General features: G+C 51.7%; 1 protein-coding gene across 1 annotated transcript in view; it reads left to right on the forward strand.

Annotated features, from left to right (window-relative positions):
* The window catches only part of LOC139242654 (abl interactor 2-like), a gene marked incomplete at its 5' end in the record, with an annotated part of 58,168 nt that extends 42,357 nt beyond the window's left edge, over positions 1 to 15,811 (forward strand). Inside the window, 3 exons of the mRNA XM_070870457.1 lie at positions 2,484 to 2,570; positions 5,706 to 5,885; positions 10,514 to 15,811. Of these exons, the coding sequence (XP_070726558.1) occupies positions 2,484 to 2,570; positions 5,706 to 5,885; positions 10,514 to 10,689 (443 nt within the window). The remainder of the gene's footprint in view (positions 1 to 2,483; positions 2,571 to 5,705; positions 5,886 to 10,513) is intronic.
* Between the last annotated feature and the right edge of the window lie 3,050 nt (positions 15,812 to 18,861).

An 18,861-nucleotide genomic window follows, 5' to 3' on the forward strand; every position in this document is an offset into this window, starting at 1 on the left:
CTGAGTGACTTGCTAGGCCATTTCAGAGGGCAATTAAGAGTCAATCACATTGCTGTGGGTCTAGAGTCACATATAGTCCAGACCAGGTAAAGGCGGCAGATTTCCTTCCCTCACAACAATCCAGTCGTTTCATTACTGATACTAACTTTAAATTCCAGATTTTTCTATTTAATGAACTGCATTTAAATTCCATGGTGGGATTTGAACTCATGTCCCCGATCATTAGTCCAGGCCTCCGGATTACTAGTCCAGTAACATAACCGGTATGCTACTGTACCCAACCACTGCTCTTTTTGATATATGTTAATGGCCAGGACTTGGGTATATAGGGCATAATTTCAAAGTTCACAGATGACACAAAACTCAGAAATGTAGGAGTAGTAGTAGCAGACTTCAGGAGGACATTGACTGGTGAAATGGGCAGATGGAATTTCATGCAGAAAAGTGATGCATTTAGGAAGGAAGAATGAGAGGCAATATAAACTAAATGGTAAAATTTTAAAGGGGGTGTAGGAACAGAAAGACCTGGGGACGTATGTACTCAAATCTTTAAAGGTGGCAGGACAAGTTGAGAAGGCTGTTAAAGTAGCATACGGGATCCTTGGTTTTATCAATAGCAGCATACAGTACAAAAACAAGGAAGTGATGTTAAACCTTTCTAAATCACTGGGTAGGCCTCAGCTGGAGTAGTGTATTCAATTCTGGGCACCATACTTTAGGAAGGATGTCAAAGCCTTGGAGACAGTGCAGAGGAGATTTAGGAGAATGATACCAGGGATAAATGATATCAGTTATGTGGAGAGACTAGAGAAGACCAGAGAGGTTAAGGGGAGATTTAATAGTTCAAAATTTTATGGGGTTTTGCTAGAGTAGATAGGGAGAAACTGTTTCCACTGGCAGAAGAGTTGGTAACCAGAAGACACAGATTTAAGGTAATTGGCAAAAGAGCCAGACGGGAGATGAGAAATTTTTTTACACAGCGGGTTGCTACGATTAAGAATGCACTGCCTGAAAAGGTGGTGGAAGCAGATTCAACAGTAACTTTCAAAAGGGAATTGGATAAATACTTGAAGGGAAAATATTTCCAGGGCTATAGGGACAGAGCAAGGGAGTGGGACTAATGGATAGCTTTCAAAGAGCCAGCACAGGCACAATGGGCCAAATGGCCACCTTCTGTGCTCTATGATTCTAGAAAGCTGTGTTATAACCAGGACCCCAGCTGTTATAAAACTGTTGTAAACAGTTTTCTATTATAAATGTGGACACAGGCATTTACAACGGGGAAAAAGTTAACACAAAATGTGTGACAAAAACATAACGGGAAGTCTAGTATGCAGACTGGAATATCATGCAGGCATAAGAATTTTCATACAAATATTTAAAAAAACCCGAGGCATTTCCTGCTGGTTTTTCTGATCTGATAACTTGCAGAGGTTATTGAGTTGCTGAGAAGCAGAGCTAAGTCAATCCCAATCTAGGGAAACTAGCAACAATAGGAATTCACCTAAATAACCCCCAATTTGTTTTACATCACTTTCTGACAAGCGAATACCTGACCAGTGACCTTAAAGGGCCAGGCTAGCAGCTAAACATTGCACCTGTGCTTCAGAATAACCACGAGGAGCACCATGGAAAATCAGCTAGTATTTTTTTAATTCATTCTCAGAATGTGCACGTCGCTGGCAAGGCCAGCATTTATTGCCCTCGGAATGTAGTGGTGAGCTTCCTTCTTGAACCACTGCAGTCCATGTGATGAAGGTGCTCCCACAGTGCTGTTAGATAGGGAGTTCCAGGATTTTGACCCAGCGACAATGAAGGAACGGCGATATTTCCAAGTCAGGATGGTGTGTGACTTGGAGAGGAACTTGGAGGTGGCGGTATTCCCATGCGCCTGCTGCCCTTGTCCTTCCAAGTGGTAAAAGTCGCGGATTTGGGAGATGCTGTCAAAGAAGTCTTGGCGAGTTTCTGCAGTGCGTCTTGTAGATGGTGCACACTTCTGTCATGGTGCACCAGTGGTAGAGGATGGAGTGCGAGTTAAGCGGGCTGCTTTGTCCTTTGTTGAGCTTCATGAGTGTTATTTGAGCTCAGCTCATCCAGGCAAGTTGAGAGCATTCCATCACACTCCTGACTTGTGCCTTGTAGATGGTGCAAATAAACAGGCCTGTGTGGGAGGGAGGGTGAAGTTAAATTAATATCACCTCCCTCACTCTTAATAGCAATGTCACCTGGGCCAACTGTATTTGTTTAATGTGTGCTTACTCCTGGCATTGATCAATATGTGTCCATGAGCAGCATTTTCTTTCTAACGCCTCTGGTTGAGAAAGCTTTGCATCTGCTGGCTTTGAGCCCGATGTGGGTTTATAGACACAACCTTGCCTTGCGAGTGTCTGCTCTTGTTTTGCTTGTAAATGTTTTCTCTGCTGCTTCTCAGGGCTGTTTGTTCCTTTCCATTCCCTCATTCCTGTGTCTGCTCTTGTTTGCAGCGCCCCTTGCTCCACCCCCACCTTCTATTCTGCAGGTTACACCGCAGTTACCGCTAATGGGTTTCGTGGCCAGAGTTCAGGATAACAGTAAGTCTACACTTACCGCTTTCTATCATTGGCAATCGGGCTCTCTGTGACTGTAAATGTTCTGCAAAAGCATTGCACCAAGAACAGACCAACCAGCACAAGAAACATTGTCCGCTTATCCAACGTTGTATCTGTTATTGCTCTCCGAGGGCAGGTACAGCTCGGGTTAGATACAGCATAATTCTTCCTCTGCACTGTACCATCAAACATTCCCAGGGCAGGTACAGCATGGGTTAGAGACAGAGTAAAGCTCCTTCTACACTGTCGCATCAAACACTCCCAAGACAGGTGCAACACAGGTTAGATACAGTTAGTTTGGTCGCAAGTAAAAAGAGAAGCAGCAAGTGCTCTAGTTATATAAAACTGGAAGCTATTAAGACCTGTAATAGGACTGAACAAAACAAGAGGGAGGAGAGGAAGAACGCCACATAAAAGTCAACAGCCAAGAATGCTGACTCCTGTCCCAGGGAGGTTTTTTTCAAAAGTTTAAAACTGGTGTACAGTGTAAATAAGACTGGAGAGGCACAAGAAGGAAACAAAAAAATCTCTGAAATGGAGATAAATGAACAGTATGGTGGGTAAAAGAAACGGACAAGAAAGTCGGAGAGATGGCTACGGTCTGACCTTGTTAAAGTCAGTCTTCAGAGCAGAGTGCTGCGGACTGTCCAGGAGTTGTATGGAGCTTGGTTGGGAAAGCGTAGAAGGGCAGAGGTTGACAGATCGGAATAGGAACATGCGGGAGTTAAAGAGACAAGCCACAGAGAGATAACTGGTGCACTTATGGACTGAACTGAAATGTTCAGCAAAGCAGTTACCCAGTCTGCATTACGTCTAACCAGTGTCGAGGAGATTGCACTGCGAGCTGCAAATTCATGTACATGAGGTTGGAGCAAGTACATGCAAATTGTGTCACATGGGACAGAGTATGTGTGGCCCAGGACATTGGGATAGGAAAAGGTTGCATCTGTTAACAGTTAGATTGGGAGTACTGATGGAAGGGCAGCCAGAACTTGGGGTCATGGACGAACGAACAAGCATGTCCCAGAGATAATGGTCCTTCTCTCAAACGTAGAGGAGAAGGGAAGATGTTTAGTGATGGGATCATGTTCCGGATGGTGGAAAATGATCTGGCCAATGCAGTAGTTGGTGGAGATAAAGGGGACCTTGTGGTCATCATGAAGGGAAGTGAGAGCGACAGCATGGGTAATAGGCCAGTTACAGTCAAGGGCCCTGTCAACTATGGCTGAAAGTAAAGGAGAACCAAGCTCTGTCCACTGTGTCTCGACTGTACTTCGGACAGCAACCCTCTTGCACCAGTATGACATTTTTCTATTTCCCACCCTTTGGACTGAGACTGACCAAATGTATTTGACATAGCATTCTTGCAGCTAGCTGATTTTCAACCCATCAGTCTGGGCTGGATTTGAATCCAGGACCTAGGTGTGAGACATCAGCCTCTAACCCATTGCATCACTTCGTCCCCTGTGTTTAGTTGCAAATGCCCCAGTGAGTTCAGTTAACTCAACAGAGTGGGGTATGGCACAGAACCCAGGTAAAAGGCGGTATTTGATCCACTGTGCCATTCAGTCCCTTTTTGCTTGATTGGTTGGTTTGTGTATTGGTGCTGAAATTCTGTCTGGTGCTGAAGAAGGATTAGGAGGGTGATTGGAAGCCCAGTCTGCATTGTCTCTACAGCTTTGAACCCAAAAATCTTTGCATGTGTACTGGGTTATTTTTAAGAAGCCATTTAGCACTCTTTTTTAATTGTCTTTGAATATGAATCGCTGCTGCCAAGGTTACTGGTAATTACTTTTCTCTACAGCACGAATACACAGGTTTTGAATGTTGTTGGAAACATTAATAGCAAAACGCCTTGATGCATGACACCTTTGCACAGTTGAATTTATATTTGTCCCATTTCCCCCATTGTCTCATGAAAACTCCATAGTTCCATTGGCACCAGTCGCCATGACCTCACCCAAGCGGCCCCATCAAACACTCTCAGCGAGGTCTAGATTCATCTTGAAGGTCCATCTACTCTGTTCCAATGATGTGCCTCAGTCCCAGCCTTGGAAGAGTGTTGCTGAATGCGAAAGTGTAATCTTTTTCCATTTCCCACACCTGGCATCCTCTGAGTAAAATTACCAACTTAGTACCAAAATGTCTTTGTCTCATTTGCCCATGCCCACTAGGAATTTGGATTGTGACTATTGAATCTCATGTAAGACCCTAATTGCCAGCACAAAGCAAAGATGTTCATCCTGTCACCTAGTAATGATTCTGTACCCATATCCTAGGGGTGTCTAATCCACTGTACTATCCAATCCCCATGGATCTTGGCAATGCTGCATCTCCTCTTGGATGTTATGAGAAGTTGGCCACTTGACAAGGATGTCTCAAGTTGAATAATATTGACTGGAACTATTTTGAGGCCAGGGACTTTGAAATGCAGTGAAAGAAATTTGCTTTCAAAATAAAATAAAAATGACTGGTAGTGAAATCTGAATTTTAATTATCTTGTTTAAATTAGCAATACTGTTGTCTGTCAGTAAAACTAGAGTAAACTTGATGGAGTTAAAGGAGAGCTTTATCCAGCTGGTATTACCTATTGCAAAGTATAAGCTGATTTTACAGTCAAAGATTTATGTCACTTCTATTCACCCCAAAACGTGAAAGGCTTATTGCACGGTGTTGGCCTTGGCTTAGTGAGTCAGAAGGTTGTGGGTTCAAGCCCCAATCCAGAGACTTGAGCAATCTAAGTTGACATTTCAGTGCAGTATTGAGGGATGCTGCACGGTTGAAGGTGTCATTTCTCAGTTGAGCTGTTAAACTGAGGCCCATCTTGCCTCTCGGCTGGTTCTAAAAATATAATGCTATTCAAAAATCAGGGGAGTTCTCCCTGGTGTTCTGGACCAATATTTATCCTCAACCAACACCTAAAACCAATTATCTGATCACTTATTTAATTACTGTTTATGAAAACTTGCTGCATGCAAATTGACCACATTTCCTTTACAACAGTGACTGACTTCAAAAATACTTCATTGGCTGTAAAACGCTTTGGGACGTCCTGAGATTGTGAAAGGCGCAATTTAAATGCAAGTCCTTTCCTTTAACGTAATATCAACATTGTAGTTTCAGAAGGTTCCACCCCTCCACCACCTCCACCAGCTGATGATACTGTATTTGACGAGTCACCACCTCCTCCTCCACCACCAGAGGATTATGAAGAGGAAGAGACGGCTGTGGTGGAGTATAGTGACCCATATGCAGAGGAGGATCCACCATGGGCACCTAAGAACTATTTGGAGAAAGGTCAGTGGGATGGGAAATACAACATTTGTAGTATTCTTTTTGATTTCCCACATTACCCTGCACTTCCACATCTTGCGCTTCTTGTGAATTTTCAGTGTTTTATAACAATCATGTTTTTCGATGGGAGTTATATACCAGGGTACAGCATCATCGGCCACCCTTTTAAGTGTCCCCTATGATCTGAAGTCTTTTCCTGCCAACTGTCCAGGAAACTGCGAGTGAGGCCTGGTGATCCTTGCTGTGTGCCCCCGCCCCGCTCGCTCTCTCGCGCGTTCCCCCCCCCTCCCGCCCGCGCTCTTTCCTCCCCCGCCCGCCCTCTCCGGTCCGTGTGCCCCCACCGGCGCTCTCCCGTCTCCCCCGCCCGCCCCCTCCTGTCCCCCGTCCCCCCTCCCGCCCCTGCCCTGTCCTATCCCCCATTGTCATCGTCCCCCCGCCACCCTCTCCTGTCCCCCGTACTCTCCCGATCCCCCGTCCCCGCGCTCTTTCTCCCCCTTCCCCCCCCCCCCCACCCCATCCCCGCGCTCTTTCCCACCCTCTCCCGTCCCCCGCCCTCTCTGGCCCCTCCCCCCCCACCCTCTCTGGGCCCTCCCCCCCCCCCCCCCCCCCCCCGCCCACTCTGGCTCCTCCACCCCCGCACTCTCTGGTCCCCCCCACCGCCTTCTCTGGGCCCACCCCTCCGCCCCCTCTGGGGTCTCCGCCCCCCCCCCCCTCTCCGGCGCCCCCCCGCCCCGCCCTCTCCGGCGCCCCCTCCTGCCCATGCCCCCCCGCCCTCGCCCTCTCCTGCCCACCCCCCCCGCCCTCTCCTGCCCGCCCCCCGCCCTCTCCTGCCCGCCCCCTGCCCGCCCCCCGCCCTCTCCTGCCCCCCCGCCCTCTCCTGCCCCCCCGCCCTCTCCTGCCCCCCGCCCTCTCCTGCCCCCCCGCCCTCTCCTGCCCCCCGCCCTCTCCTGCCCCCCCGCCCTCTCCTGCCCCCCCGCCCTCTCCTGCCCCCCCGCCCTCTCCTGCCCCCCCGCCCTCTCCTGCCCCCCCGCCCTCTCCTGCCCCCCCGCCCTCTCCTGCCCCCCCGCCCTCTCCTGCCCCCCCGCCCTCTCCTGCCCCCCCGCCCTCTCCTGCCCCCCCGCCCTCTCCTGCCCCCCCGCCCTCTCCTGCCCCCCCGCCCTCTCCTGCCCCCCCGCCCTCTCCTGCCCCCCCGCCCTCTCCTGCCCCCCCGCCCTCTCCTGCCCCCCCGCCCTCTCCTGCCCCCCCGCCCTCTCCTGCCCCCCCGCCCTCTCCTGCCCCCCCGCCCTCTCCTGCCCCCCCGCCCTCTCCTGCCCCCCCGCCCTCTCCTGCCCCCCCGCCCTCTCCTGCCCCCCCGCCCTCTCCTGCCCCCCCGCCCTCTCCTGCCCCCCCGCCCTCTCCTGCCCCCCCGCCCTCTCCTGCCCCCCCGCCCTCTCCTGCCCCCCCGCCCTCTCCTGCCCCCCCGCCCTCTCCTGCCCCCCCGCCCTCTCCTGCCCCCCCGCCCTCTCCTGCCCCCCCGCCCTCTCCTGCCCCCCCGCCCTCTCCTGCCCCCCCGCCCTCTCCTGCCCCCCCGCCCTCTCCTGCCCCCCCGCCCTCTCCTGCCCCCCCGCCCTCTCCTGCCCCCCCGCCCTCTCCTGCCCCCCCGCCCTCTCCTGCCCCCCGCCCTCTCCTGCCCCCCCGCCCTCTCCTGCCCCCCCGCCCTCTCCTGCCCCCCCGCCCTCTCCTGCCCCCCCGCCCTCTCCTGCCCCCCCGCCCTCTCCTGCCCCCCCGCCCTCTCCTGCCCCCCCGCCCTCTCCTGCCCCCCCGCCCTCTCCTGCCCCCCCGCCCTCTCCTGCCCCCCCGCCCTCTCCTGCCCCCCCGCCCTCTCCTGCCCCCCCGCCCTCTCCTGCCCCCCCGCCCTCTCCTGCCCCCCCGCCCTCTCCTGCCCCCCCGCCCTCTCCTGCCCCCCCGCCCTCTCCTGCCCCCCCGCCCTCTCCTGCCCCCCCGCCCTCTCCTGCCCCCCCGCCCTCTCCTGCCCCCCCGCCCTCTCCTGCCCCCCCGCCCTCTCCTGCCCCCCCGCCCTCTCCTGCCCCCCCGCCCTCTCCTGCCCCCCCCGCCCTCTCCTGCCCCCCCGCCCTCTCCTGCCCCCCCGCCCTCTCCTGCCCCCCCGCCCTCTCCTGCCCCCCCGCCCTCTCCTGCCCCCCGCCCTCTCCTGCCCCCCCGCCCTCTCCTGCCCCCCCCGCCCTCTCCTGCCCCCCCGCCCTCTCCTGCCCCCCCGCCCTCTCCTGCCCCCCCGCCCTCTCCTGCCCCCCCGCCCTCTCCTGCCCCCCCGCCCTCTCCTGCCCCCCCGCCCTCTCCTGCCCCCCCGCCCTCTCCTGCCCCCCCGCCCTCTCCTGCCCCCCCGCCCTCTCCTGCCCCCCCGCCCTCTCCTGCCCCCCCGCCCTCTCCTGCCCCCCCGCCCTCTCCTGCCCCCCCGCCCTCTCCTGCCCCCCCGCCCTCTCCTGCCCCCCCGCCCTCTCCTGCCCCCCCGCCCTCTCCTGCCCCCCCGCCCTCTCCTGCCCCCCCGCCCTCTCCTGCCCCCCCGCCCTCTCCTGCCCCCCCGCCCTCTCCTGCCCCCCCGCCCTCTCCTGCCCCCCCGCCCTCTCCTGCCCCCCCGCCCTCTCCTGCCCCCCCGCCCTCTCCTGCCCCCCCGCCCTCTCCTGCCCCCCGCCCTCTCCTGCCCCCCCGCCCTCTCCTGCCCCCCGCCCTCTCCTGCCCCCCGCCCTCTCCTGGCCCCCCGCCCTCTCCTGCCCCCCCGCCCTCTCCTGCCCCCCCGCCCTCTCCTGCCCCCCCGCCCTCTCCTGCCCCCCCGCCCTCTCCTGCCCCCCCGCCCTCTCCTGCCCCCCGCCCTCTCCTGCCCCCCCGCCCTCTCCTGCCCCCCCGCCCTCTCCTGCCCCCCCGCCCTCTCCTGCCCCCCCGCCCTCTCCTGCCCCCCCGCCCTCTCCTGCCCCCCCGCCCTCTCCTGCCCCCCCGCCCTCTCCTGCCCCCCCGCCCTCTCCTGCCCCCCCGCCCTCTCCTGCCCCCCCGCCCTCTCCTGCCCCCCCGCCCTCTCCTGCCCCCCCGCCCTCTCCTGCCTGCCCCCCGCCCTCTCCTGCCCCCCCGCCCTCTCCTGCCCCCCCGCCCTCTCCTGCCCCCCGCCCTCTCCTGCCCCCCGCCCTCTCCTGCCCCCCCGCCCTCTCCTGCCCCCCCGCCCTCTCCTGCCCCCCCGCCCTCTCCTGCCCCCCCGCCCTCTCCTGCCCCCCCGCCCTCTCCTGCCCCCCCGCCCTCTCCTGCCCCCCCGCCCTCTCCTGCCCCCCCGCCCTCTCCTGCCCCCCCGCCCTCTCCTGCCCCCCCGCCCTCTCCTGCCCCCCCGCCCTCTCCTGCCCCCCCGCCCTCTCCTGCCCCCCCCGCCCTCTCCTGCCCCCCCGCCCTCTCCTGCCCCCCCCGCCCTCTCCTGCCCCCCCGCCCTCTCCTGCCCCCCCGCCCTCTCCTTGCCCCCCCGCCCTCTCCTTGCCCCCCCGCCCTCTCCTTGCCCCCCCGCCCTCTCCTTGCCCCCCCGCCCTCTCCTTGCCCCCCCGCCCTCTCCTTGCCCCCCCGCCCTCTCCTTGCCCCCCCGCCCTCTCCTTGCCCCCCCGCCCTCACCTTGCCCCCCCGCCCTCTCCTTGCCCCCCCGCCCTCTCCTTGCCCCCCCGCCCTCTCCTTGCCCCCCCGCCCTCTCCTTGCCCCCCCGCCCTCTCCCGGCCCCCCCCGGCCCCCCCCGCCCCCTCTCGCCCCCCCCCCCCGCCCCCTCTCGCCCCCCCCCGCCCTCTCTCGTCCCCCCGGCCTCTCTCGCCCCCCCCCGCCATCTCACCCCCTCTCTTCCCCCTCCCCCCTCTCCTGTCTCTCCCCTCCCTCCCCCCCCCCCCCCCCCCAACGCTCTCTTCTCTTCCACCCCGCGCGCGCGCTCTCTTTTTTCTCTCTCTCTCTCTCTCTCTCTCTCTCTTCCACCCCACCCCACCCCACATGCTTTTTCCCTCCCCCTTACCTCGTTTCTCTCTCCCTCCCTCTTTCTTCCATTTCCCCCTCCCCCGTTCCGCGCTTCCCCCATGGACAATGTTCCATGTAGCACTCCTAGACCAGGCACAGTAGTATTGGATGCAGAGTAAAGCTAAGGTTTCTGTACTGTGCCAGAAAAATATGCCTCAGAACAGTCAATAATTTTCCATTTCCCAAACCAGTCATGAGCCAAATCAGGGGCTGTTTTGTGCTGTGGATCTTAACCCACAGGAGCTGGATTGAGGCTTCACTAAAGCTCATTTCATGTAGGCCCCTTATAGCCAGCAAGCAGAGGCGGTTTTCAACTCACCAGCCAGTGCTGGATTTGAACCCAGGCCCTCGAGACAAAAGACCAGACCCGCATCTGTGGCTGATTGTGACTCTGCTACTGAGGTGAGCTAACTCGGGGCAGTCTGAATATGGAAGCTGGCACCTTTCTAGTCTGCGTGGCCCAGCTAGTGGAGGGGTGTTGACCCACCAAGCTTTCACCATGGCTGTTTACATTGAACATCAAGGGGAGAATGGAGGCAAGTGCAGAGTCTGTCTCTTAGTGCACACTGGGCTGCTGTGCCAGTGCTAATTGTTGCTGTTCTCTGTTCCAGTGGTTGCGATTTATGACTATTCAAAAGACAAAGAGGATGAATTGTCTTTCCAAGAGGGTGCCATCATTTACGTGTTGAAGAAGAATGATGATGGTTGGTATGAAGGAGTAATGAACGGCGTGACCGGTCTGTTCCCTGGCAACTACGTGGAATCCATCATGCACTATGCAGAGTGACCCGCTGAAGGCAGCCCCCCGGCAGCTGCCCCCCCCTCCCACTGGTGCACTGTTGCACTCTGTGGCTTCCTGCTGTGCTGAGAAAGGCACGCTGAAATGAAGGATTTGCGTAAACGACACACACACAAACAACCTTTTATTCAACCAGGATGGAGTGAAGTGGCATTGTCTCTCAGGAGGCGGTTATTCCTGCTGCCGGTGTAGGCTCCGATGACTGTTGAACTCGTTGCGGAATGAGCTCTCTGTGTCTGTCTCACACATACACAACACACACATACAACACAGTCTCTCACACGTGTAACGCAGTCATTCCTGGTATTAAGGGTTGACCGATACCACCAATACTACAGGGCAAGTCTCTCGCCAGGTAACGGTCCAAACAAAATGCCTCTGTGATGGTGCTCCTATATTCTGAATTAAGCTGTTGCCCCTGCCAAATGCATTCTGCAAGGAAATTCTCAAAGTAGCCATTCCTCAAAGGCTCGAGAAGGAAGTCACCTGCAAAGCGTATGTTGGAAGCAGCGATATTGCAGTGCTGTATTGCGCAGCAGCTGTACTGGGTACATCTATGTCCTTGGGTCGCCTGGCAGTATGGTACCAGCATTTCACTAAAGGATAACGAGTATGTTTAGTTTTCATCTGTAACTGAGAGAAACGACTAAGTACAATTCTAGATCCTGCCCTTCCAAACTTGAGTGGTATCTGGAGAGAGCATTGTGAGCTGGATAACACTGGGGTACAGTACAAGCGGCTACAGATCTGTCACTGTAACACGGGTACAGTATTGGTAGGTACAGGTCTGTCACAGTAATATTGGGGTGTAGTACTGATGGATACAGGTCTGTCACTGTAACACTGGTACAGTACTGGTGGATACAGGTCTGTCACTGTATGACACTAGGGTATCGAACTGGTGGATACAGGTCTCTGTATAACACTGGGGTACAGCGCTGGTGGGTATAGGTCTGTCACTGTATAACATTGGGATACAGTACTAGTGGGTACAGGTCTGTCATTGTATTACACTGGGGTACAGGTGGATATAGGTCTGTCACTAACATTGGGATACAGTACTGGTGGGTACAGGTCTGTTACTACCGCTGGGTACAGGCTTGTCACTAACACTGGGATACAGTACTGATGGATTTAGGGATGGGAGAAATTTCATGGGAATGAGTATCACAGAAGAAATGTATCACACAGTATTATGATGTGTAAGATTGTGTGTTTTTCCTACAGTGTATTGGTCGGATATGTTAAATAAGGTCAGTGACAGCACTCACAGCTGTAACAGAGATGTTTTAGAGCCTAGGATTGTTTTCTTGTATTTTTTTTAAATTCGTAGAACAATATTCAGTTGACGCAAAATTATAAATGGAACTGGTGTAGTCCTGTCAATGAATGTTTGCGGTTTTAGATTGTCCTGATTGAAATATTATAGGGTGTTAAACAAAATTGTTCTTTTTTTCATTTTCTTTGAAAACTTTCATTTATTAGTTATAAAAATATTGGAGATGGGAAAATGCTGTTTTACTAACATTCAAGATTAATTCAAATGGGTAACACTTCCAATTGGCGTTAGGAAGTCAGTGCACCTGGAGAATGGACCAATGGCGGGAGTGTAGGGGTGGGGTGGTTGAGGTGGGATGTCATGTGATGACACCTCCAGGAATACACCCAGCATGAGTTAGCTACCCTAGGTCCACCTCCAACAGTGCATTGTGCCACCAACGCACTGAATGTATGTGGCAGATATTGTAGCAGTGCTCAGGAGTGTGAATAGTGACTTCACAATCTAACAGTGCAGTCGTGTCTGAAACTGTCGCAAACATTTCTTGACTTTAATGCGTCATCATGCCTCGCTGTTGCCTGTTGATCACAAATTTGTGGGTTCAAGCACAACTCCAGGACTTGAGTCCATCATCTAGGCTGATGCTTCAATGCAGTACCGTGGGAGTGCTGCATTGTGAGACATGCTATAACCTTTGGGTGAGATATTATAAATAAGGTTATGCTCACCTGTTGAGGTGAAAATATTATGGTTTAATGGTAAGGTGGTAGGGTTGATATTCTGACAGAAAGATCTCTAATGGGCTGTAGGTTGTTCTTCATTTGAACTGATCCTGTAACCTGACTTTGACTTCCAAAAGATTGCTCTAAATTTTTACGCAGCATTTTTCAATTTATAGACTTCATATTCAATAAATTTGTGTGAATAGGTACAAATTGAAGAAGGCACTGGTGGTGTGTGTATGTCTGTCTGTCCAGAGCACACCATAATAAATATTAAATTATAGCCACATTTATAATTCTGCGCAGTAAATATGCATATTTGAGTAATAATTTATACCTTAGCCTCATTTCTCAGGATATCAAAAATACTTAAAGATATGAAACAACTGCCTGAGGATATAACACTACAAAAAAAACAGTGCTTTAGAAAGTGAATGTGGGTGCCTGGCCTTGTAGTACTGGACCTTTTCATTGTATCGGTCGACCCTTTGGTTTCTTTGCATATTATGCAGTACTAATCTGTAGATAGCCTCACTAGTTTTATGCACCATTTTGTAAGATTTTATTTCCTCTCTTGGGTTGGCTAAGATGCTGTGTAAAGAATACTGGCTAGAGCCTGATATACAAGAATCTGTGTCTGTAATGTTTGAATAGAATGCATGCTATAATCCCTGTCCTGGAGGTTGCTTTTATTTTTCACATTGTTCCCCATTTAAGGTTAAACTTTTGTCATTTCTTTTTGTGGGTGAGGTAAGGCTATTTGTTGTCTGTCTGCCTCACTCTGGCATGGAAGTGTAGGGATTTTTCACTGTACGAAGGTGCACCAACTTGGGACACCGCCAAATGCCCCTTCATTACACCGCCAAATGCCCCTTCATTAAACCGCCAACTGCCCCCTTCGTTGAAACGCACACACATTCCAAGGCAATAAATCTAAAAGGAACTTGCACAGTGTTACTGATTTTTGAGATTTCCCACGAAGCACTGATTTCTTATTCGAGTGAGCATTTTCTCTCGCTCCATTTTTCTTGGTAGTTTTCGGATTCTCCCTTGTTGACCAGCTGAAGTTTGCCTTTCCACCCAACCTACTTTCGCCAGTGTGTGACTTGAGTGCTTTGTTTGAAAAGGGGTCGGAAGATCATTTGTGTGCCAGCCTGTTACTTAATCCAGTACCACTCCCAGCACTCGCCCTTCACTCACTGCTCCAAGAACTTTAATTCACTGCCTACTGCCTGTGGGACAGGTGACCAAGCTCGGATTCAGGGTTGTAGTGTTGAGATTTCCAATCTGAGATCAGTGGCGGCAGTCACAAGCTAGTCTTAAATGTACCAATGTGGTTTTTGACCTAGATTGGTAGGTCCTCAGTTTAATGCTTAACATGCTTTACATGCAACTTAGTAACAGGTTAGTACAATCATTGAGCTCATACCTGACTCAATGGACAAATGCATCAACCAGTTTGGTACATAGGCCCCTGGTTTATGCTGAGTGGTGGCGCTCTTGACACTCCTGGGCTAAAGAAGGTTTCCTGCTGCTGATTGCTATCCTGTGGCCCCTGCCAGTTGGGTGAGGTGAGGCTTGTGTCTGCCCACTCTCCTGCCTCAGCTCACAGATGATGGTTGGCCCAATTGGGGTGAGGTTTCAGAGGGTGTCTGGTGGGACTGCCCCTTCCCCAGCTAGATTCAGCCCTTCGAGGAGAGGAGAAAGTTGCGGGAACTGATATTGCTCGGAAAAGATCATTTATGTTTGATCCTGGGTTCGGTGTTTTCCCCAGAATTTAGTGTAGCCATCACTTGAAAGAAAATGTTAAGGGTCGTCCACACCAATTGCAGATCAGTGAGGCTTGACACCATTGAGCAACATATTAGATATAGTTTCTCCAACAATTACAGGTCCTGTGAACAGAATGGAACTTAGAGGTTTGCAGTTTGTTACGCTGAGGTTCTACTGTACTAGGCTGCAATCCAGCTGGAACTGTGATCTATTCTGCTTTTTTTAAAATAAATGATTTCTAATGCGAGATGACTGACAACCCAGGCTGATGGGGGCATAGAATGCTATCCATTTCACACTGGCTCTCGATGGTTCGGTCAGTCAAGGTGGTGAGAGCAGAAGAGCCAGGTTGCACCCCCACTCTATGCTGAGTTTGTAGTCTCCTCTGAGCTCAGGTTCTCATTCCTGATCGCTACCGGTAACACCCTGCTGGAAAGTGCATGTGTGCGGGCGCGTGCATGCATGCGTACGTGTGTGTATAAGGAATCAGGCTCCGCTGCGAAGCCCTTGTGGTTGAACAGCCCCGCTAGCACACAGATGAGAAATAGCCTCTAGTGGAGCGAGGTACATGAGAGGATCAGGTGCCTGTTTAACTCTACCCATCGCAGACCATGTCCCAGAAAAGTGTCATGGCCTCTGCAGGGAGCAGCTGCAGCAACCAGCACTACGACAGCCAAGTGCGTGGAGTGAACGCAGTACTTCCCTTGAAGCTGTGCCTGGCACGTTTCAATTCCTTTTGACTTGAGACCGCAGTGGTCAGGGAAAAGAAAGCAGAATCCGTCCTGTGGAGCCAAGTTGTCATACTTTTATCTTGAGTGGAGAAATTGAGGAAAGTGTTGTAGACTATTTGATAGAGATTAATTGCTGTGATTAGTCAACAACTCATTATCATTGTATCATGTGACTACCAGGATGGTAGATGGTGAACTAGATGGACCGTGATCTTTTTTCGTCTTGCAATTCCCCAGAAAGAACCACCATGGTTTTTAGTGCAAAGTACAATAACACTATCTGCTTAAGCCAGGAAAACCACTTCAGGATTTTTTGTAAGGGTGGGGGTGGAGGGTGTCACATTACCCTTTTGCCCCAGCCTTATCAGGGAGCTGAGGGGGTGTACTTGGAATCCGCTGCTCATTTCTACATATAGATCACCTCAGCAACTCCTCGGGCGAGGGGGTCGGGGGTCTATCGGCTGAGAGTCGGGTTTGTTGCAGGGAGATCGTTGGTTGGTTTATGTGCTGACACCAAACGCGGATCATCTTTCCCCTTCTAATGGGCGGGATACGGCTGTACATTTTCTATGCCTGCAAGAATAAAGTTTTGTGAATTAACTGTATCCTGTGTATTAAAAAAAATGTTTTAAGGCGTTGAGTCTTAAATAATAAAAAGATAAGTGACTGGAATGTTTAAACCACGTTTACAGCGACCAACACAAATATTGTGATTATTTTTACAATGGTATATCCCATGACTTGAGTTTTGGTTCAAACTTCTGATGCACAAGTTAGGAAGAGGCTGTGGTACGCTTGCTACTTGTGCTGTGTGTCCTAGCTCAGAAGGTTACCTACATAATATAAGAAATAAGAGTAGGCCATTTCGAAATATAGAAAAAATAGGTGCAGGAGTAGGCCATTCAGCCTTTCGAGCCTGCACCACTATTCAATAAGATCATGGCTGATCATTCACCTCAGTACCCCTTTCCTGCGTTCTCTCCATACCCCTTGATCACTTTAGCCGTAAGAGCCACATCTAACTCCCTCTTGAATATATCCAATGAACTGGCATCAACAACTCTGCGGCAGAGAATTCCACAGGTTAACAACTCTGAGTGAAGAAGTTTCTCCTCATCTCAGTCCTAAATGGCTTACCTTTATCTTTAGACTGTCCCCTGGTTCTGAACTTCCCCAACATCGGGAACGTTCTTCCTGCATCTAACCTGTCCAGTCCCGTCATAATTTTATGTTTCTATGAGATCCCTTCTCATCCTTCCAAACTCCAGTGAATACAGGCCCAGTCGATTCACTCTCCTCATATGTCAGTCCTGCCATCCCGGGAATCAGTCTGGTGAACCTTCGCTGCACTCCCTCAATAGCAAGAACGTCCTTCCTCAGATTAGGAGACCAAAACTGAACACAATATTCCAGGTGAGGCCTCACCAAGGTCCTGTACAACTGCAGTAAGACCTCCCTGCTCCTATACTCAAAACCCCTAGCTATAAAGGCCAACATACCATTCGCCACCTGCTGTACCTGCATGCCACATTTCAATGACCGATATACCACCACCCCTTTTCCTAATCTGCCGCCATTCAAATAATATTCTGCCTTTGTGTTTTGCCACCAAAGTGGATAACCTCACATTTATCCACATTATACTGCATCTGCCATGCATTTGCCCACTCACCTAACCTGTCCAAGTCACCCTGCAGCCTCTTAGCATCCTCCTCACAGCTCACACCGCCACCCAGTTTAGTGTAATCTGCAAACTTGGAGATCTAATACTCAATTCCTTCATCTAAATCATTGATGTATATTGTAAATAGCTGGGGTCCCAGCACTGAGCCCTGCAGCACCCGACTAGTCACTGCCTGCCATTCTGAAAAGGACCCATTTATTCCGACTCTCTGCTTCCTGTCTGCCAACCAGTTCTCTATCCACGTCAGTATATTACCCCCAATACCATGTGCTTTAATTTTGCACACCAATCTCTTGTGTGGGACCTTGTCAAAAGCCTTTTGAAAGTCCAAATACACCACATCCACTGGTTCTCTCTTGTCCACTCTACTAGTTTCATCCTCAAAAAATTCCAGAAGATTTGTCAAGCATGATTTCCCTTCCATAAATCCATGCTGACTTGGACTGATCCAAATGCACTGCTAATTCATCTTTAATAATTGATTCCAACATTTTCCCCGCTACTGATGTTAGGCTAACCGGTCTATAATTACCCATTTTCTCTCTTTAAAAAGTGGTGTTACATTAGCTAGCCTCCAGTCCATATGAACTGATCCAGAGTCGATAGATGTTGGAAAATGATCACCAATGCATCCACTATTTCTAGGGCCACTTCCTTAACTACTCTGGGATGCAGACTATCGGGCCCCGGGGATTTATCGGCATTCAATCCCATCAATTTCCCTAACACAATTTCCCGCCTAATAAGGATTTCCTTCAGTTCCTCCTTCTCACTAGACCCTCGGTCCCCTAGTATTTCCGGAAGGTTATTTGTGTCTTCCTTCATGTAGACAGAACCAAAGTATTTGTTCAACTGGTCTGCCATTTCTTTGTTCCCCATTATAAATTCACCTGAATCTGACTGCAAGGAACCTCAGTTTGTCTTCACTAATCTTTTTCTCTTCACATATCTATAGAAGCTTTTGCAGTCAGTTTTTATGTTCCCAGCAAACTTCTTCTCATACGCTATTTTCCCCCTCCTAATTAAACCCTTTGTCCTCCTCTGCTAATTCTAAATTTGGCCCCTTGAGCCTGCTCTGCCATTTAATAAGATCATGGCTGCTCTGATCATGGACTCAGCTCCACTTCCCTGCCCTCTCCCCATAACCCTTTTTCCCTTATTGCTCAAAAATCTGTATCTCCACCTTAAATATTTTCAATGACCCAGCCTCCACAGCTCTCTGGGACAGAGAATTCTACAGATTTACAACCCTCTTTAGAGAAGAAATTCCTCCCTCGTCTCAGTTTTAAATGGGCGGCCCCTTATTCTGAGACTATGGGCTAGATTTTCCATTATTTTTGCATGCATACCGCCCACTTAACATCCATTTTAACGCTGAAATGAGGTGTAATGCCCATATATCGCCCATTTAGGCACAAATAGAAACTGACATCCATCGTTACTTTCGGCATGTCCGTAACGCCAATAGAAAATAATACCACCTGCCCACTTTTTTTGGGTGGAATCATCAGAATGGGCGAACCTAATGCCCATAATATTGGCCAGCGTTACTTTCAGTGCGCACATAACGCCGAGATTTAATAATACCGACCGCCCACTTTTTTTTGTCGTAAAGGTCACATTTGCCGAAACTAATGCCCAGTATATCGCCCAGCATCACTTTAAGCTTCGCATGCATCACCCACAATCTCGCTTGCCAAAAAAAACTGCTGTGGAAAAAGTTTAACTGATCTGAACTAATCACAGCGGTGTGGCTGCCATTTTGTAAATCACAGGTCATTTCATTGAAAAGGCTGCTTCAACCGGGGGAGTTTGGATGTACTCTGGAGTTCTTTTCAGGTGATGTGACCATCTGAAGTGTCATCTTATACTGTGGACAATTGGATTTTACTTTAGGTGTCTTAGTGGGGACATTTATTGCTTGTGAACAATCGGCATTATACTTATAGTTATTGGAATGGGGCCAGCCAT

The sequence above is a fragment of the Pristiophorus japonicus genome, unplaced genomic scaffold (assembly GCF_044704955.1).
Source record: "Pristiophorus japonicus isolate sPriJap1 unplaced genomic scaffold, sPriJap1.hap1 HAP1_SCAFFOLD_1418, whole genome shotgun sequence".
In the NCBI taxonomy this organism is placed as follows: Eukaryota; Metazoa; Chordata; class Chondrichthyes; family Pristiophoridae; genus Pristiophorus; species Pristiophorus japonicus.